At 43.1% G+C, this 21,052-nt stretch overlaps 1 protein-coding gene across 6 annotated transcripts in view; it reads left to right on the top strand.

Moving 5' to 3' along the window:
* The window catches only part of CNTNAP5 (contactin associated protein family member 5), a 413,059-nt gene that overhangs the window by 270,284 nt on the left and 121,723 nt on the right, over nucleotides 1–21,052 (top strand). For all 6 annotated transcript variants that reach the window (XM_005279758.5, XM_042843050.2, XM_008167765.4 and 3 more), the window contains one exon: nucleotides 5,736–5,855. In XM_005279758.5, the coding sequence (XP_005279815.2) occupies nucleotides 5,736–5,855 (120 nt within the window). The remainder of the gene's footprint in view (nucleotides 1–5,735; nucleotides 5,856–21,052) is intronic.

The raw sequence follows: 21,052 nt of genomic DNA, 5'->3' as shown, positions 1-21,052 counted from the left end.
GCAGCCCTTCATGTGTGCATCAAAGAAAAACCTGTCCAAGGGCTTCATCCAGCACTCCACCTCCCTAGGAGGGGCTCCGGTCCTTTATCTTAAGAAAAAGTATAGAACGCTATGCCTTTGCATAGACCAGTGTTTCTCAAACTGGGGTCACCGCTTGTGTAGAGAAAGCCCCTGGCGGTCCGGTTTGTTTACCTGCCCCATCCACAGGTCCGTCCGATCGCGGCTCCCACTGGCTGCGGTTCGCTGCTCCAGGCCAATGGGGGCTGCTGGAAGCAGCAGCCAGTAAGTCCCTCAGCTCGCACTGCTTCCAGTAGCTCCCATTGGCCTGGAGCAGCGAACCGCAGCCAGTGGGAGCTCGATAGGCCAGACCTATACCTATCTCATAGAGCTGGAAGGGACCTTGAAAGGTCATTGAGTCCAGCCCCCTGCCTTCACTAGCAGGACCAAGTACTGATTTTTGCCCCAGATCCCTAAGTGGTCCCCTTAAGGATTGAACTCACAATCCTGGGTTTAACAGGCCAATGCTCAAACCACTGAGCTATCCCTCCCCTCCTCCAGAGCACTTACAACCTAGTGCATCTCAGGGCAGGAAATGAATGGAAGACTGCCTTTGGAACCAGGTATGGGCACTTTAAATATTTAGTAATGCCATTCAGGCTGGCCAATGCTCCCACAACCTTTCAATACTTCATGAACAATGTATTTAGAGAGATCCTGCACCAGTAAGTAGTCCTCTATCTTGATGACATACCTGTGTTTTCAGATAATCCTGAACAGCATTGTTACCACATTCATTCCATCCTGGAGAGACTACGGAAGCATGGCCTGTTTGTGAAATTGGAAAAATATACCTTTGACCAGTCCTCCACAGAATTCTTGTGTTACATCCTTTTCCCAGAGGGCATCAAGATGGACCCTCAGAAGACAGAGGCCATCCGCGGCTGGGCAGCACCCAGGTCCTCCTGGGGGTTGCAGAGCTTCCTGAGTTTCTCAGATTTTTACCAACAATTCATTCTAGGCTTCTCAGGGAAAATAGCCCCCACAAAGCCATCAAATTTATTTGGACCTGCAAAGCTCACCATCTTTTCAATCAGTTCAAGGCTGCTTTCACCAAGGCTCCCATTCTAGCACACCTGGACTCTGCTCAGGCATTCATAGCAGAAGCCAATGCCTCCAGTGTAGCCATTGGGTCCATACTCTCTCAGAGGCCTGGTCCGTAGTAGATGTTGCACCCCTGTGCCTACTACTCCCAAAAACTCGCCACTGCCAAATGGAATTATGAGATATTAGATAAGGAAATACTTGCAATTAAATCAGCCTTTAAAGAGTGGTGTCATAACGTCAAGGGATCCCGCCACCCAGGGCAAGTCTTTGATGACCATAAGAACCCTGATTATCTGTGGAATGCTCAAGCCTTGAGCCAAAGAGAACTCAGGTGGACATTATCCTTCTCTCAATTGAATTTTGTCATCACCTATTGCCCAGGAACCAGGAATAGGAAAGCAGACACCCTATTCTGAAAGGGGGCATACTATCAAGAGGTCAAGGACCCTAACCAAGAATGACCCTATCTCCTAATCGCTCACAACTTCCTTAGTGCCAAGATTAACCAAGACCACCTTGATCTTATCTGATCTGCTTCGAAGGAAGACCCATTTACTTAGCCTGAGTAAGCGAGAGCCAGAATCAAAATGCAATGCTCCACACAGGGTGGGATCATCTACCTTGATGGATTCATATACACTCCAGCCCCCTCCCTCCCCACAGCTAGAAGAGCTCCTTCTCTGCCATGACACTCCTTTGGCAGGACAACTTGGACATCTGAAGATTTCTGCATGGCTTCCCCTTTCTTCTGGTGGCCCTGTACATGAGCCAAAGTCCAGGGCTAGGATAACTCTTGTGACCAGTGTGCTCACTCCAAGACGCCCTGTGCTAAGCCCTAGTACCCACGGAGACTCAGGCTAGACACTGGGTCTCAATCACCATGGACTTCATCGTGGAACTCCCTGACTCCGGTGGTCACACACTGGTCTTTACTGTTGTAGACCAACTGACCAAAATTGTGCACTTCATCCCCTGTAATAACCTGCCCCCTTCTGAAACCATGCTGCAACTCCTAGTGGTTCATTTGTCTGACTTCATGGGCTTCCAAACATATCCCCTTGAACCAAGGCCTCCAGTTTGTCTCATGCTTTTGCTGTGAAGTGGTCCTGCTAATGGACGTTTGTACTTTTACCTCCTCTCTGTACCATCCCCAGACAGATGGGCAGATGGAGAAGGTGAACCAAGTGTTAGAGCAATACCTATGGTGCTTTGTCAGTTACCATTAAGATAACTGGTTTTCCCTCCTTCCTTATGCCAAGTTCTCATACAACAACACTGACTATGCCTCCACAGGGCGGAGTCCCCTATTTGAAAACTGTGGTTTTCAGCTGGCCTTGCTAGCCACCTCTCCAAACCCAGCAACTGCTGACTGGATCCAACAAATTCACCATATACCAGAGGAGCTTAAGGACCACCTAGAAGACACAAAAACAGACAAGTAATATGCAGACTGTCAATACCAGGAATGCCCAGCTATCATGGTTGGTCATATTGTCTGGCTTGCTGCAAAATTCTTCCTTACAAACAGACCATCCTGCAAATTAGACAACCAGTTCCGTGGGCCCTTCCAGATTTGTCAGCAAATGAACCCCGTCACATTCAAACTGCAGCTCTCTCAATCCGGGTACATCCTGTTTTCAAGATATCCCTCCTGAAGCCTTACCCAGAGGATCCCTTTCCTGGTGAGTCCCAACAGCCACCCCCACCAGTCCAGGTCCAAGGGAATGAGGAATATATAGTCCATGCTATCCTGGACTCTAAACTATAGAGGGGGAGATTGTACTATCTCATTGATTGACAGGGGTAGGGTCCTAAAGAATGCTCCTTGGAACCCGTTGCCCATGCTCATGCCTCTGACCTAGTAAAAGGATTTCATCAAGACCACTTGGATAAATGAGGCCCAGCATCCACTCAGCGGAAGAGCAACCCTGAAGATGGTGGATAATATGAGGATGCGGGGACTAGAACCCAGGTCTGCAAAGTCTGGGACGTCTGATATTCCCACAGTGCCACTGGGAAGCCAGGCAGGACTGTACCTAGGGAGCACTGTGGAGAATAGTCACCACAGGAAGTACCGCCCAAGAAAGCCAGAGTGACGGCACCCTGCGTCCCTCTGATTGGCCAACCACGCTATTTAACCCTGGATGGTGACCCAGGAAGTCGTCTGGGCAATGACACAGACTTTGGGAGACTTGTGACTCCAGACCTCACCTTGTGGTCTGGTCTCTGATCCCAGCCTAACCCTGACTCTGGACTCCTGACTCTAGCTTGGTGCTGTCTCTGGTCTCAGGTCTCTGACTCTGGCCTGACTGTGACCCTGATTCTAGCCTGGTACTACCTCTGATCTCCAGTCCCCAACCCAGCCTGACTTTTACCTTGACTCTTGCTTACTGAACCCAGCTCTAGCAATTCTGCCAACCCTCCCCTCCGACTACTGCCCCTGATGTTTGGACCCCACCTAGCTAGGTCAGACCCCTACACCCCAGTCCCCTACTGTGGCACACTTTTCTCTGAGTCCCCCTGGGACCATGCCTGGTCACTTATGGCTGTTATGTCTCTCCGCCTTTTTGAAACAGTAGCAGCATCAGGCCCGGTGCTCTGTCCAGAATTCCAGTCTGTCTATTTAAAATCTTTCCTTCTGAAGCATCATCCCTTTGAGAAAACAATTCTTCTCTTTCCATTCAAAAAAAAAAATCTAGCAGCTGTGTGATCTTCCTAGTACAGAAGGGGCTGCCTCTATGAAGTGGGTGGGAGGGAGTGATTTTTTTCCGATTCACTCTGTAATGCTCCTTGAGATCCTTCTGGATGAAAGACACTATGAACGGAAAGCTTTATTTACAACATCAACACTACAAACACTGTAGTATATCTAATTTAACTGTACAGCTCTGATGGCTGAAAGGTGGATGGGACTCAGGAAGAAATTTGTAGAATCTAACAAATGGGATACTTCCAAATTCCCCTGTGTGCCTCTCAGTCTATATGTATGCTGTATAGTTGTGGGTGTTTGTGTGTGTGAATAGCTGTTAAATGTACACATAAAATCAAAGAGCAAGAAAAATAGAGATTTGACCTTGCAGCAGCCGAAGATGATACTCAAGTATATTACTTTGTGTTCTGCTATCGTTATCGCTAATGAGCTTATTCATTGCAAGGCCATATATTGCTGTGTTTGCTTGCATTTTCCGAACTACCGTATGCCCCCAGATATGTGTGTCTTGTAGGGAGAAAAAGTCTTAATCCATCTGCCAAGTCTGGCTGAGTTTTAGGAATTAGTTAAACAACAATAAACAAATTGTTATAGTTAATAAACTCAGATCAATGTAATCTGGTAGCAGTTTACATGGAAATAGAATCAATTCCTCTTCCAGTGGGAAGGTGAGCATAGACACTCAAAATTCCAGTCGGAAGATCTTCACACATTCACCACTTAGCTGTCTCTCCTGAGGGATTTTCTCTTTGTCTCCATGGCATGTGGATTGTGGGGTCTCTCTCTCATTATTGTAAATTAAGGATGCCAGAAAATGTGACTTGTAAGCCGGAAGCTATGGCATCATCATGTATGATATACAAAAAACCCCCAAAATCAATACCATTAGCCCTTCCAGCACCTCTTTTGGTTGTATCCCCCGTTTTGGGTCCCTTGCCATTTTGGGTCTCGCCACACTTGGTCTGTAATAGGAACTGTATCTCTGCCAGAAGTGAAAGAATTAACTATTTGAATGTGTATGTGTGTGTATGTGTCCGCGCGTACAGACAAAAACATATGTGCATATATGACTCTTAATGGACTTAGGGTCAATATTAGCGGTAATATAGTGCCCAAGAGATAAAATAGCTATTGAGAGTGTCATATCTTGCCTGAAGTTTGTATATAGACGTGTATAATCAAAAGAACTGCTTTTACCCTTGGGCAGTTTTTACCACATTCTCCTTGCTCTTTAGTAATAGTCCAAGCTTGTGTTATTTACCCCTTGAATTTATGTGTATTGAAACTTTCTCTGGGCATGTATCCTTCAGCACAGGAAGATTTATACATAGAGAAAACAAAACACGAGTGTGATGTATAAAAATAGGGTGACAATCTCTCTGAGTAGCCCTGAACCCTTGTCTTCCTGGCAGAGACAGACTGTTGGTCATTTCCTCTAGGGTGGTAGACACTGAAAGAAGCTCTGGGCTCCCCTTTCAATGGGGAACCCGCCAGCTACTCCAGGGAAGGCATGGAACAGCTGTGGCCTATATTGTCCATGCTTTCAGGGTGTCCATGTTGTAAGTTATATGTAGATTATTGCTCGCCAGTGTGTGCTACATCTCTTCAGTTGGACAATGGCACACATCTAATTTTATATCAGTCCTTTAAAACATTTAATTAACCTAGTCAGGAAAATACAAGCTTCCCATTGTTTAAGGCCCCAATTCAGCAGAGCACATGCTTAGATCCATCTCTATCCAGGAAAGCACTGAAGCATGTGTTTAACTCCTGTTTCCTGAACTGGGGCCAGAAATACAAGCCAGCAGTCAATCTATGGGATAAATAATGCCACTAACAATTGTTATAATTGTGGATACATGCATGCCTACCAGTGTCCTCACTGTATCTCTGAAGTAATGTATATCTCTCTATATTGCAGCCATCTATGAACAGTCGTGTGAAGCCTATCGTCACAAAGGGAAGACGTCTGGTTTCTTCCATATTGATTCCGATGGAAGTGGACCGCTTGGACCGTTCCAGGTTTACTGCAATATCACGGGTAAGGATACTGCATTGTCAACAATGTTGAACATTGGCTCGAAATGTCTTATAATGAAATGTTTTCTGTTTGTATCGTTAAGAGAACCTCAGAGTTGTGGATATTTTGATGGTGGGGAAAAAAGGCATCAGATTTATAGCTTTTGTGATGAAAGTTAAATTTAGAAGGATTTCCACTGGTTAGTATCAGCTAGCACTACAATCCAAGCCTGTATGATTCCTGCAACTCAGGGTGGAACAGATATGCAGTCCTTAGCTATAGCTAAAAGAACAAATTGTGCTTAGTGAGAGGATGTTGTTGCATTTTTCATAAACATCCTGATTTTTAATTCACCCTCAGTATTATTTTTATGAGATCTCATAAACTTGAAACCCAGATCTGTTTCTTAACTTAACTGTTTCTTTGCTACACTTGTATTATAGCTTCTTATTGTAAGGTTCAACTCAATTATGAGAGAAATAGATAGTTAGGTAAAAAGTCTAATATGTATACTTCCACATCATCTGCAGTCTCTGCTCAAAGCAGATGGTACTCTTTACTCAAGTAGCCCCACTGACAGTCAGTGAGACAACTCATGTAAGGGTTTGCAGAATGAGGACCTTAATTAGTATAGAAAGTAACAGGACATCCTTTCTCTCACTAGAGAGAGGTGGTACTTTTCAGGTTAGGATGAGCTCATTGGCAGTCACTGTGGGGGAAACTCACTCTGGGACCATGACCTCATAATAAGAGCCTCATTATGCTGGAACAATGATATTGTCTACCATTACGGAAAGACTCGTGACTGAGGGAGATGGAACCTTCTCCAGAACTGGGCCAACACTGTAGAGCTCACAGCCTAGTGAAACAGGAATTGACCGCTAACCTCATTGCATTGAGCTAATTGTAAAGCTCACTTTTTTGTCCAAGCTTTTCTACCACAATACCCTCACTGACACCAGTGCTTTTTTATATTCAATCAGCATTTTTAAAAATAGAAACCAATGCCCCTAAGCCTGCCTCATGCCACCAGGGAAGGAAATAAGAGATATCCATTGTAACTTCTTACACTTAGGAGCAGCTCAGATATTGCATAGATCAGAGCCAAGGTAGAAACCTAGAAGACAGTCTTTTGGTTATGACTCTTCAAGTTGTTGTCCTATAGTTTAAAATAAAATGCAAATCACAAAGGAGAATCTCAGTTAAATCTCCCCTTAGAGATCTGAGTGAAATTCACATGGAGAGCTGAATGTTCTTGTCTAAGAGCAGATTTTGCCCCTAAAACCTAGAGACCAGTTCTCTTCCTTCTTTCACTCTGTTCAGGGAGAAGCCAAAATGTAGCCAAGGATCACAGCTGACTGAAAAGGGGAAGGAATGGGGGTCATTACCCTGCCCTTCCCTACCCTTCACTGGTTACTTTTACTGGCCAGGTACAGATGGGGGACCGTGCCGTACCCTCTGTTAGGCTGGTAATTGTGGCTACATTAGGCAGCCGCATATCCCCTCCAGATTCAATCCAGAGCACCCAGGGCACAACATGAGCCTTTACCTTGCTTCCTCAATCAACTCATACTTAAAGTGTCTCAAATTAAATTTTCATGGTGATGTAATTGGGCAATCATTATATGTTAATTAAACACACACCTGTTAATGATTAAGTATGTTTTTATTCAGGTGTAACAAATATTTAATAAGAAGTGTCTGTTCAACAGTTGTTGAATCTCAAGTATTGAGGCAGAGTTCCATCTTCTCATCAGCATGGTGTTTTTTGGACTCCAATATGGAGCCATAATTAATATTAATATTTATTATTACTAGATGTTTACATTACAATGCATAACCAATTCGTTCATTTTATCATCCATTTATCATTGTGTTATTTGGTGTTATGCTCAATTGATATATAATACATGTATGCTAAATAGATGTAAATTGTAGGATTATAGAAGTATAAGATTGACAAGTATTTAGGAGTGATGAGTGTGTATTAGGCATATAAATAAAGCCTGGCTAGAATGCAAGGCCTATAGGCTGAGGCCTGTAAGATTTTAGCTCAACCAGACTAGGCCATAGGCTTAAGAATTCTTGACATGAGTGGGTGACCTAGGAATAACCCTAAGCCAGTAAGGTCACAAGATTACTGTAGAAATTGTGCCAATAGGTTGTTACGGAAAACTAGATTGCAATAGACTGCAATGTATTGTCCAAAACCATGGGATACCTGATTATAACATTATGGAATGTTCTGTCCTGACCACACGTTACATATTGTTCAAGAATGCTGAGGAGAATAAGGGAAACTAAGAAAACAATCTCTGAAAAACAATAATTGTAGGGTGTGGCAGTACAGATGAGGAAAAGAACATTGAAACACTCATGCATATGCATAAGGTATTAGATATGGTCAGAACAATGATATAAAAGAGGTTGCCTGGTTGGGTAAAAGAGGGACGACCCCAAGGGACAACTCCACGGGAAACCCCAGCAGGGACCATTCCTCTTTTGATACTCATGTGTTGAGAGATCCTAGAATACCTTGGAGGATGTGAGGATAACGACAGCCTCAGTTGTTGCATATATTTTTGTAGGATTTATATTATTCATTGATAATTGTAATCTTAACTATTGCTTTAATTAAACTTGTAGTAGTACAGATAAGACTTTGTACTTGTGATTGTGTCTGCAGTCACTATCCTCGGTCTTCGTGTGTTCCTGGAGCCTCCAAATTTGAGAAAAGCACCAGAGGTGATTTTCATATTTTTGAGCTTGAAACTGTTGCAACAGGAGCTGAATCCTTGGTAGTTTAATACAAAATTACTAAAGTAAATTTAAATTTAAAAATGCTATAAATAGCACATAGGCATTCATCCAGATGAGACCCCATAGTACTAGACATTGTGCATACACAGAGGGAGCAATAATTCCTGCTCCAAAGATTTTACAATCTATGTCACCAAGGCAAACGAGAGAGAGAGAGTCTCTGTTTTCTTTGAAAACGCTGGATTTTTTTGGTGGAAAGCCAGAAATCTCAAAGCCGATTTTCTTTCTCTTAATGTTTGAAATATTTGGTTGCTGAAAATTGTAAAACTTTTGGGTTTTGGTTTTCCAAAAAAAGGTTAATTTTTTTGTTGGGGGAAATAAAACCATTTTCCAGCCAGCCCTCTCATTCTCCCCATTTTACAGATAGGAGACTGAAGCATCGAGAGAAAATGACTTGTTTATAGTCATCAAAGGAGAGTGAGACAGAGCTGGGAATTGGCCCCGGATTAGCCAATCTAGTTACCTAACCAGAAAACCATCCTCCCTCTCTGTGCAGCTCGTTGTTGATTATTGTTGTTAGTGTAGTTCTGAGAATAGGTGCACAACTCATGCCCCGAAGAGTTAGTTGAAGAGATTTAGGGGTGACATGAAGCAATGGAAAATTCAGATAAAGTAATAACATGTTGCTTGTATTCGTAGTAGTGTTATGAACTAATTACTTTGCATTGCAGTGGATATTACATTTTTGAAGCGGGGATTTCAGTGAGGAGAGGCAAATCATCTGAGATGAACTCTGCCATGAGGCTTTGAGAGTAGAATTTATCTTAAGTATGTAGCTAACAATCAGTAACAACTACAAGTAAATGCATTTATTCTTATTAAATCAGATAGGGAAAATGGTCTTAGTTATTAACTGGGACTGAATTACAAGTGCTTTTCCAAATGATGGTGTCTAATTTGTTTAAAACAGCCAGTTGGTGTGGGATCTAGACATGGAAAGGTACCAATGTGTTATTAGTTAATATACATGATTATCTATCTAATCTTAGTTATTTCTATGCAGCGTATTACCTTGGTAGTCAGGCACTGAACACAAATTCTGAAGAAAGCATAGTGTGTGTGTCTGGTTGTGTGTGTCTGAGAAAGAATACAGAATATATGTTCTATTTTCAACATGGCAAGAAGTTAACGGCGGGGTGTCTCACGATGCCTTGTGTAACCATTGTTGTTCATTATATTAATTAATGATCTGGAAAAATGGCTGAACAGTGAGGTGGCAAATTGCAGATGACAAACTATTATTTAGGTTAGTCAAGAACAGAGAAGACTCTGGGGTACTTTATAAGGGCCTCATCTTGAAGGTTGTGTTTATTTCTAGTTACTGTCAAAAAAAGACATTGCTGGAATAGGAGGTATTCAGGGACAAACTTCACGAGTCACAGAAAGAAAGAAAGGCTGGAAAGACTGGGAATGTTGGGTTTAGACAGGAGATGTATAAGAGGGTGCTTATAGAAATCAGTGATGTAGGAGAGGTAAATCATGTGCTTCCATCTGCACTTTCACATAATTCAAAGCCAAAGAGACATTTAATAACACTGAAAGGCCACATACTTAATACTGGTAAAAGAGGAAATACTTTCATACAGCACATAATTAACCAATGGAACTCATTGTGCCCTGAATATCATTAAGCTTAAAGCAGAGCAGGATTTAAAGAAAATTTCAACATGTATGATGGGTAATGAGAACATCTACAGTTGAATTAGAGAGAGAGAGAGAGAGAGAGAGGGAGATGTACCCTGTAGCAGGTCATTCAATAATTGTCTATTATTAAATTCTCTTGCACTGGTCTGAACTGGTGTAGCATTGGTTATGGTCCTCTGAAGCCTGCTCTCTTTCTCTTCCTGCTTGAAGTCTATTGATCTGTCTTGTGTATTTCCTCCAGCACTAAGTCTATATCCATGCAACCCACAGCTATGTACTTGTATTGCTACTCTATAATGGAGAGCGTTTAAAATGACCTCTTCACACCTCCTAGGGAATACATTTTAACCTCAGTATCTGAAGGATTTGGTGATGATGAACAGCGCGATACCCCTCCTCTATTTCTTTAGTTCTGCAGTTTTGTTGTACACAGACCCTGGGCCATTAAACAACACATAGAAGTTGGTATGACAAAATCAATGCTTAATTTTATCTCATTCGGTTATTTATCTATTATTGAAATCCTTTTTTATGGAGGTCCAGAGCAAGGGAAGATGACAGTCCTCTTCTGTGGCTCTTGCTGCTAGTCTGAAATTTGTTTGGGAAACTCCCATAAAGGAACCTTGTGTCAGAGAGTAAGAAATGTTCCCTATCTGGAGCTGAATATTCCTCTTTTTGTGCATTCAAATCTGAACTTGAAGAGCCAAGGAAAATTTTCATTTTCCACCTTTCAGAATACTGCATAGAAATCGTATTTAAGCTACAGTCGTAAGCAGGGATTGTGAAAGTTGCTGCAGGAAATGGACAATCAGACATCTAAACCATCAAAGTGACCCTTGCGATTTATAAAATCATTCCTAATCTTCCCCCCCATAATTCCTGCAATGCTCAACACTTTTATTACACATTTTGAACCCCCTCGTTTACCTGCACCCCCTGCCCCGTATGGTATATATCCAATTACATGCAGAAAATAAGGCCTCAGTCTATCAAAGCACTTAAGCACATCCATAACTTTAGTAGTCACATACTCCTCCCATTGATTTTATCACCTGCATCTATCTCATTGTGTTAGACCCACAATGGAGGCATATAATACTTTAAATCCTTTTTATAGATAACAAAACAAACCTTAAAAAGCAACAGAGGGTCCTGTGGCACCTTTAAGACTAACAGAAGTATTGGGAGCATAAGCTTTCGTGGGTAAGAACCTCACTTCTTCAGATGCAAGTAATGGAAATTTCCAGAGGCAAATATAAATCAGTGTGGCGATAACGAGGTTAGTTCAATTGGGGAGGGTGAGGTGCTCTGCTAGCAGTTGAGGTGTGAACACCAAGGGAGGAGAAACTGCTTCTGTAGTTGGATAGCCATTCACAGTCTTTGTTTAATCCTGGATTAAACACCTCAACTGCTAGCAGAGCACCTCACCCTCCCTGATTGAACTAACCTCGTTATCTCCAGACTGATTTATACCTGCCTCTGGAAATTTCCATTACTTGCATCTGAAGAAGTGAGGTTCTTACCCACGAAAGCTTATGCTCCCAATACTTCTGTTAGTCTTAAAGGTGCCACAGGACCCTCTGTTGCTTTTTACAGATTCAGACTTTTAACATGGCTACCCCTCTGATACAAAACAAACCTTACTTACTTTACATTTACACCCCAAACGTACTATACCAGAGTCCAAAGGTCAGAATGGTTCCGATGGCCAGTCGAGATTTCAGGCCAGTCAATATTCAGGGAGCCAGCGAAAACCACATTGATATTTGCACGGGATTTTGGATTAATAAACTACTCCGATTTGCAGAAATCATAGGCAACCATTTATAGTTCGTTCTGTTGCGTCATCGGTTCTTTGCCGTTGTTTACTAGGCCTTCTACCCACACAATTCCAAAGAGACAATCCTGGGTGAGCTGCCTTGATCATAGGTGTGCCATTTTCTCCAATTTTCATACAATTTTAGAATTTTATACAATCCAGCTTGTGTCGTTTCCTTATCTGATGATTTTCTGTATTTTTCTTGGAACAGAAGATTGTTTTTGCACAAACAGTTTTAATAGTCCTTCACCTTAAATTCTTGCTTCGGTTGCTAACTTGCAACCTACGTATTCATGTTAAGCACGCATAATTCATACCAGGCCTTAATAACCTATCATGTATTAAATGGATATATGACTCACAATATATATTGATATAAATAGATATATCCCAACAGTCCCCCTTCTTGATACATGATTAATGCCATTAATTATTGTATCACTTTATAATTTCGCAAGCAATTTAATTTTATATATTACTTGCTTCAAAACTTTTGTTGTTTTTTTTTTATTTGGCAGTATAAACATAGCATAATAAAGGTTAACAAAATTATTAATACAAATAATATGACAATAGGATGTAGCATTACATTTAGAAGAGCTGTGACACGGGGAGACCATTTTTAAAAAACATTATACCAATGAAAAATTGCCAATTTAAAATAATAATAATAATATTTGACCATTATGGATTAAAATGTTTATTTTTTAGTGTGCAGACTTAGATACATATTTTGCATATTGCCTGTTTTTTTTTTTTTGCTTTTATTAATTATTTTTATTGTTATTAATGTTTTTTTTTAATTAATGGACCAGTTTACATTTTTTGGTTTTTTTAGTAGAGGACCTTGATAAATAATTGTATTAATGACATTTGTTACATTACAGTTACATGAGTTAATTGGGCCTTTTTTGTTATACTTTTTAAAAAGACATGGTTTTTAGTGGTTACCACACAGATACACCCATTGCCTAAATTAAACACTTTTGTGCCATTCGAGACTAAATATTGCATGGTACATTGTTCGCTTGAATGGTTTAAATGACATCCCATTAGGGACCAAGTTAGTGGTGGGTACACCCATTTGCTTTGTCCCCACTCTTCACAATGTTTTGTTAATTTTACTAATTTATAATTAATTTAAATACTATTTAAATAGAGACTGGACACTATATAATCATTTAAATACTATTTAAATAGAGACTGGACCTTAGAAGTCAAGGGCAAAACTCCCATTCAATCCCAAGACTCTTTATCTAGCTTTGGGATTTTTGAGTACAGGTCCACTTGGGACCTGGGGTACATACTTGAGCAGCTAACCTGTGTTGCTCGGGCTTTGCTGATATTTTTAGCACTCCAGCTCGATGAAAGCTAGCTTGGGAATGCCTACCTGTGCTGCAATCACACCTGCTGATTGCAGTGAAGACATAGCTTAAGAGTTTTGTCTAATTCACATTGATGTCAATGGGTAACACTATACGCCCAAAGTGCTTGGTGTTTATTTAGTACCTTTCATAGTCAAGGCATTGTAAAGAGATTTGCAACATCTCTCTGACACCTGACATTTTCCAGGGTGCTCCAGATTTTGACAATTTTTAAACTTTTATTTTGGATTCTAGTTAAATACTCCAGAATTTTATTGAAAGGAAAAAGCTTAAACATTTGTACTAGTTTTTATATCAAAGTTTTTGAGCTGTGAACAGACATCTTGCAATTTCTAGCTAGCGCAGAGATACAACCAGCTCTGCGCTTGCATGATTCCATGCATGCTTAATATACTAAATTAGCCTCACTCTTTTAAGATATTAAAGTGTTCCTGTGTTTGGCATTGCAACACTTAACTTATTTAGGAACCTCATTTTCATTCAGGAGCTAAAATCCCATTGACCGTCAATGGTATTACCACAGGAAGCGTCCTGGTGGACACTCACCAAGAAATAGGCTGGAAAGATGGTGTGCCACCTCTCTGTCTCAGAATGGCATTTCTATAATGGCAAGATTATGCACAGTTGTGCAAGAAATCTTCCTCCCCCTGCATTGGCCCAAGGAGCAGAGTCACAGCATTGGGAAGGGCAGTCTATAGCAAACTAGTGGGTGCAAATTCCTGGTGACTGCTGGCCAACTTTGGGAGAGATCAAGCCTCTTCAGTTTGGTGTAGGTCGTTGCATCCCCTAACAGAGTAGGGCCCCGGGTATTATATTGTCAGTATCATCAGGGAGTACGGTCAGCCCAAGGCCTGGTAGTGGGATTGGAACTCACTCAGAATTGTTTCCATGCAGATGCATTGAGGAGTTTAAACGCTGGGTTGAAGTGTCACCAAATGGATGAGAAAGTAGGCGGAGGCTGAGAATGGAGAGAGAGCTTCAGAAGCACACATATTTTGGGAGCCAGCAGGGAAAGCTAGAAAAATAACATGTCGGTTAAGTGGTGGCTTTGACATTTATATTTTAAAGTTTAATGAATTGGGGCTGTTAACCCTTTAAGAAACTGCCTTTTTATGTTCATTGGGGAATATATATTTACTTGCTTACCTGCTGCCACAGCTAAAAGCAATGCACTATGGGAGAGCCAGAACATCTTCTCAGGTGGGCACATGTTGCTCTTGTAATGGTAGGGGCAGCTTTAAGGACAAGATTTGGCATTCTGTATAGGGCACCACAAAACAAATACATCCTATGAGCTCTCTGAGCAATTTTTCTCTTGCTCATGTAGCATTTACCGTATGTTTGGCTTGTTGGCAATTTAATCAGTCTGAATAATCTTGTTTTGTGACAAACCTCGTAAATCACGGAAGAGTGATTCGGTTCCATGGGTGAAATGTGGGCTACGGAGAGATTTCCAGATGAAGAATAAAAATGTGACTTAAACAATACAGAACTCATTGAAAAACAGTTTTCCAGCTGCTCTGATTTCTCTTCTCCCCCCGCCCCAATTTAATGCGTGTGCCATCAAAGGCTACAGGGAGGATTCCAGCAGGATGCTGGAAATATTGGTGAAGCTAGACTGAGGGTCTGAAATGTGCTGTAAGTGCTCAAGTCCTGTGCTGTAAAACCATCTCTCAGGACTGACTACAGACACCATAATATCCTAGTAAATTGGACCATTAAATAAAACTGCTAAGTCATAAAGCTGTAGCATTACCCTGAAATTAAAGCATTGTCACTTTTGCATTTTGGAACGAACTAACAAGCCTTTAGGAAATCTGCTTTCAGAGACTGAATTTAAATCTTCTGGGTTCTTCGGTGGGATTTTGGCTGCCATCTAGAAGTGCTTTTGCTGCCTTTTAGCTACAGCATTTGAGCCTGATTTGAAAGTTGACCAAGGGAGTAATAAATTAAATAAATCTGAGAGCATGAGCAGGGGGAGGGTGAAACAGCAACAAGCTTAAAAATCTGCTTCCTCATTCTCTTTGTAAACTCACAACAGCCGAGGGAGAGCTTATTAATTAAAGTCAATGTAGAAAAAATACAATAAGGACATTAAAGTGATAATGATCTTCTGTGGGGGGGTTTTAAATAGAGAATTTACTTACCTTAAGGAGCACACAGATGATGGGCGGTAGAAACAGTGGTACTCTGCTTAGTCTGTACTCACAATCACTCAATAATTGAATGTTTCTCATAAAAAAGAAGAAGAAAACCTACAAAGAAATTAACTCCAGTCTCAGTATTAATGGCCACCTTTTCAAAAGGCTGAGGCCTGGGTCTCTGCAGAGCTGTGCAACCAGGAAGCTACAGGTGCAGATAGCTACTTTCACTGCTGAATACCTGTTTGTATGTGGAGTTGCTTCAAATGCGAGTGCAGATGGTATGTGTAAATACAGATACACATTTTTGCATTTCTATCTAGGACCTCTGTCTTTGAAAATGAGGCTCTTAAAAAGTCATCAATAGGCTTTAGAATGAACATCAATTGAAATTGGTCAAGGTAATTCACACCACTCCCATAGCTTTTGTTATAGGCAGGCAGTACTTTATCAGGGCATGTTTGCAAATGTATACCCATGCAGGATAGCACCCTTTAAAAAAAAAAAAGCTTATTGTGCAAAAGTGAACAGAGACACTGAAGAAGCGTTAGAGTAGCAAGTGTTAGAATAGCATAATCCACTCTGTCCTCTACTGCAGGATGTGAAATGAGAGGGAGGAGAACATGAGACAGCATGAAACCTGCTCTCTTGTAAGTGACGTATTCAGTGTTCCTTGTAACCTGGATGGGTCATTCAGTTTGTTGCTTGGACACTTTGGAATGGTGACTAGGATAAGCAGTGAACTCTTAACCCAAAAATAAAGAAAATATCTGTTTGCCAGGTCTAACAGTTTGAGTAAGACACTAACCATTCATGTCCATCAATGTCTCCTGTAATTTTCTCCAACTTTATTCACAGACATCAGTCATCACCACACTTCCCCCGATCACTCAAGTACTTTAATAGATTATTTTAATTATGTTTTAATATATGCATTTGCTGCCAGTGAAAGAATCTCTGTTGATAACTCCGGATGATGAAGTCCTGTATAACCTAGTGGGGTCTTGTCTGACTATATTCTAGTATTTGCTAATTCCTCCAAAAACTCTGAATGTTTTGAACATATCAAAAGTTATTTGATATTTAATAGCTTCTGGCACTGCTAGGATCACTTTCACCATCAATGAGGGACTTTTAGACTCAGTGAGATGGATGCCAACAATTATAACACAACAGTGAAGTTCGTTGAGAAAAGGTACCAGGTACCCCATCATGGTTTGACAACTTTTATATGAAACCTAACTCTGAATTCCTAGTGTCTCCATTGTAAAAGAGAAATTGTATTCAGTCAACGACACACCAATGGACAAGGACCCCAGATATTCAGAACTGTTTGAGAGAAACCCATGCTCATCTGCATCACTCTGACTGTGAGTGGCCAACTGCTGACCCAGTTGTTTAAATAGACTTTCTAACATGAGACAGACTAACATCCTTTGTTAATAAACTCCCCCATGAGAGCAGAGAGGAGCTCAGAAGTATCTTAAAAGAAGACCAGCCTTGCAAGAGGCAATGAATACATTGGACATCACTGCCAGGTCTATGGCCACTGTATTGACCATGCAACGAGCATCATAGCTCAAAGCTTTGGGCATCCCTTCTGAAGTACAAACCACGATTGAGGACTTGCTTTCACAGGCTAGGAACTGTTCAGCAAGAGAACTCACAGTACCCAACACTTGCTGAAAGATTCCAAAGCAACTATACTATAGGAATTTATGCCCCTCCAACCTACTATAAATCATACCTTCCTCAACCACAACATCAGCAAAAACAGCATATGCCATCTTTCCACAGACAACTTGCATACCAGGCCAAGAAACTGCTGAGGTATGGCACAGGACAACAAGCTTTCTCAACCTCAGTGGTGCACAGTGCTCCTTCAACATGTCAGATTTGATGAGACACTCAAGTTGCACCACAGGTAGTCTGCGAACTGCATCCTTCAGAAGCCCCCTCACCCTATTCCATTGGGCATGGTTGAAGATTAAGGCTGGACATTTTCACCTGCAGCTATACCATCCCATCCTTTCTCTGCTCCCTACTCACCCCCTTCCCCAACTCTCTTCAGGAACCCTTCTCACAAAATCCTATTGCAAACAGAAGGAGCTTCATTGTTCCTTCTTGGAGCGATAGAGGCGGTTACCCATGAATACAAGGCAAAGGGCTTCTACTCCCATATTTCCTTTTTCTGAAGAAGACAAGGAGTCTTTGTCCTATCCTAGATCTGAGAATACTCAACAAATACAAATGCCATCTCAGGTTCAGGATAGTAAACCTTGCCCCCCATCATTACATTGCTCCAAGCTCAAGGCTGGTTTGTGGGTCAGGATTTAGAGTATGTGAATTTCCATATAGCTAACCACTCTGCCAACAGGAAGTCTCTAAGATTCACAGTGGGGCACAACCCATATCAATACAGGCTTTTGCCCTTAGATTCTGCATGCAGGGCCAGCTCCAGGCACCAGCTTGTCAAGCAGGTGCTTGGGGCAGCCGCTCCGGAGAGGAGCGGCACGTCCAGGTATTCGGCGGCAATTTGGCGGACGGTCCCTCACTCCGTCTGGGAGCGAAGGACTTCCCACCGAATTGCCGCCGCAGATCGCGATCGCAGCTTTTTTGTTTGTTTGTTTGTTTTGTTTTTGTTTTGGCTGCTTGGGGCGGCCAAAACCCTGGAGCCGGCCCTGTCTGTATGGCACCAAGCGTCTTCAACAAGTGCCTGGCAGTAGTGGTGGTACACGTAAGGAAACAGGGAATTCATGTCTGCTCATGCCTGGATGACTGACTGATCAGGAGCCGGTCCCAGGAAGACCAGAGTAGCCCTAGAATATATCCTTTCCCTGTTCTCTTAGCAGATCTAGTGGAGAGAACTTGTCTCTCACACCATTTCAGATGGGGACCCTACTCAGCTCCCAATCAGCATGCACCTCTCTGCCAGAGGACAGGTTCAGGTTCCTTCAGTTGGTTGTGCGCAACATAAGGACAAGACCGATGACAACAATTCATATATGCCTGGGATTACTAGGCCATGTGTTTGTGTGCAAGTATGTGATACCACCTCCCAGACTTTGCCTGTATTCTCTACAACACTGACTGAGGGCTGTCTACTCCCCATCCAGACATATGAATAAATGGATCACTGTCCCACCTCTAGTCCTGTGAGAGCTCACGTGGTGGCTGGTCACTCTGAATATGAGGAAAGGGGTGTCCTTTTGAGCCCCTCCCCGATGATGATACTTATTAAAAACTCAGGGACAGGTTGGGGTGCCCACCTGAACCATCTCCAGATGCAGGGTGCCTGAAGTTACACATAAGCATCCTGGAACAGAGTGTCACCAGGATGGTCTATATAGCATCCATGAATCTCCACAGTGCAAATCCTGATCAATGACATGTCAAAGATGCACGGTCTCAACAGACATGAAGGCACTTGATCATCCTCCCCATTGTCTACAGGGCTGTTGAGCTTTGGGAGTGGTGTCACTGATGTTAGGGGAACCAACAGGTTCTACACCTTCCAAGAGTCCACAATGACCTAGCACAGCATTTCTCAAACTGGGCTCCATGGACCCCTGGGGGTCCACATGGGTACTCCAAGGGGTCCGTGGGCCATGCTGATTAACAACTCCCTCCCCCCCCCCCGAGTGCATCCTGCATGCTAGGGAACCCGGGGCAGAAAGAGGCAGGGAAGAGGAGAAGCAGGGGTGGAGCAGAGGCAGGAAAAGGTGGAATGCGGTGGACCTTGGGGGGAAGTGGTGGAGTGGGGGCAGGGCCTGGGTCTGAGTGGGTGTTGGGGTTTGGGGGTCCGCGGCAAAATTTTAAATCAAAATGGGGATCCTCAGGTTACTTAAATTTGAGAACTGCTGACCTAGCAGATTTTTCTAGCATAAATGTGGTAACCAACCACAAGTGATCACTGTGGAAATCCCTCATAGACCCAATATTTCACCAATGAGGGACCCAACTGGCATTTAGCTCTCTCAAGGTCCTTCTGGCCTTAATATCAATGTATCATGCCTCAATTCAGTCACATTGTCTTCTTACACCATGTAGTGTCAAGATTAATTAAGGCTCATCTTCACACCTCCCCCGCCAACCCAGTTAGAGACCTGATTTCCATGTGGGATCTTAAAGTTGTCTTCTTGTGACTTATAGAGTCTTCTTTTGAACCTCCATTGAACTGTTCTTGGAACCATCTTACCATCAAGATGGTCTTCTATAAGTTGCCATCACATCAGCATGGCGAGTCAGTGTGAGCCACGTACATGTCGTTTCACAGACAAGATGGTGGTGAAACTGCACCCCATGTTTATCTCTACGGTGGTCTCAGAATTCCAGCTGAAACACTCAATGAAGCTGCAGTCATATCTGGAAGAGAAGAATCTTTATACTCTGGAAATATCCAGAGCCCTGCTTTCCTGTCTCAACAGACTAAGTCTTTCTGACTCTCTCCCCATCTCTTTATTGTCATATCCGGTGCATCCGAAGGCCAAGCAATTTCTTCCCAAAGACTCTTACGTTGGATCAGGCAAAGTATTTCCACCTGCTGCTAGCTGGCTAGTGAGCCGCTCCCTCTGAACATCAAGGCGCGTTCCACTCAAGCGTATTCAAAATCTTCACCCTGCTTCAGAAACGTGCCCATCATTGAGTTCAGCAGGACAACCACATAGAGCAACCCGCTGACTTTCAATAAACATTATGCACTCAACATGGTGGCCACAGCAGGCGTCAAATTCAGAAGAGCAGTGCTGTAATCTCTGTCATTAATATGGCCAAGACTCCCCACACTCAATGCCCAAACTGCAACATTCTCGAAGAAGAAAGAACTGTCATTTGCCCTACAATATAATTATGGTTCTTCCAGATGTCGCAGTCATGGCTTCTCTGCCCTCTATGCTGTCCAAAGGTAGCACAAGGAGCAGGGCCGGCTCTAACTTTTTTGCCACCCCAAGCAGCAAAAAAAAAGCGCCGCCCTGCCGTAACACCCCCCCCACCGAGTGCTGCGCCGCCGACCCCCCCCACCGAGTGCCGCGCCGCCGAACCCCCCCACCGAGTGCCGCGCTGCCAAACAACCGCCGCCCCCCCGCAGCACTGCCGAACACCCCACCACTTCCCGCCGCACTGCTGAACACCCCCTGCCAAGCGCCGCACCGCCGAACAGCCCCCGCCCCCGTGCCGTGCTGCCGAACACCCCCCGTGCCGCGCTGCTGAATTCCCCCCCCCCCCCCGCGCAGAGTACCGCCGAACACCCCTCACCCCCTGCCGAGCGCCATGCTGCCGAACACCCCGGCCCCCCGCGGAGTGCCACGCCGCCAAAACCGCCACCAAGTGCTGCACCGCCAAACAGCCCCCGCCCCCCCGCCACACTGCCAAACACTCCACGCCCTGCTGCTGAACACCCCTGCCCCCCAT

The sequence above is a fragment of the Chrysemys picta genome, chromosome 11, assembly GCF_011386835.1.
Source record: "Chrysemys picta bellii isolate R12L10 chromosome 11, ASM1138683v2, whole genome shotgun sequence".
In the NCBI taxonomy this organism is placed as follows: Eukaryota; Metazoa; Chordata; order Testudines; family Emydidae; genus Chrysemys; species Chrysemys picta.
This window is presented reverse-complemented; position numbering and strand designations above follow the sequence as displayed.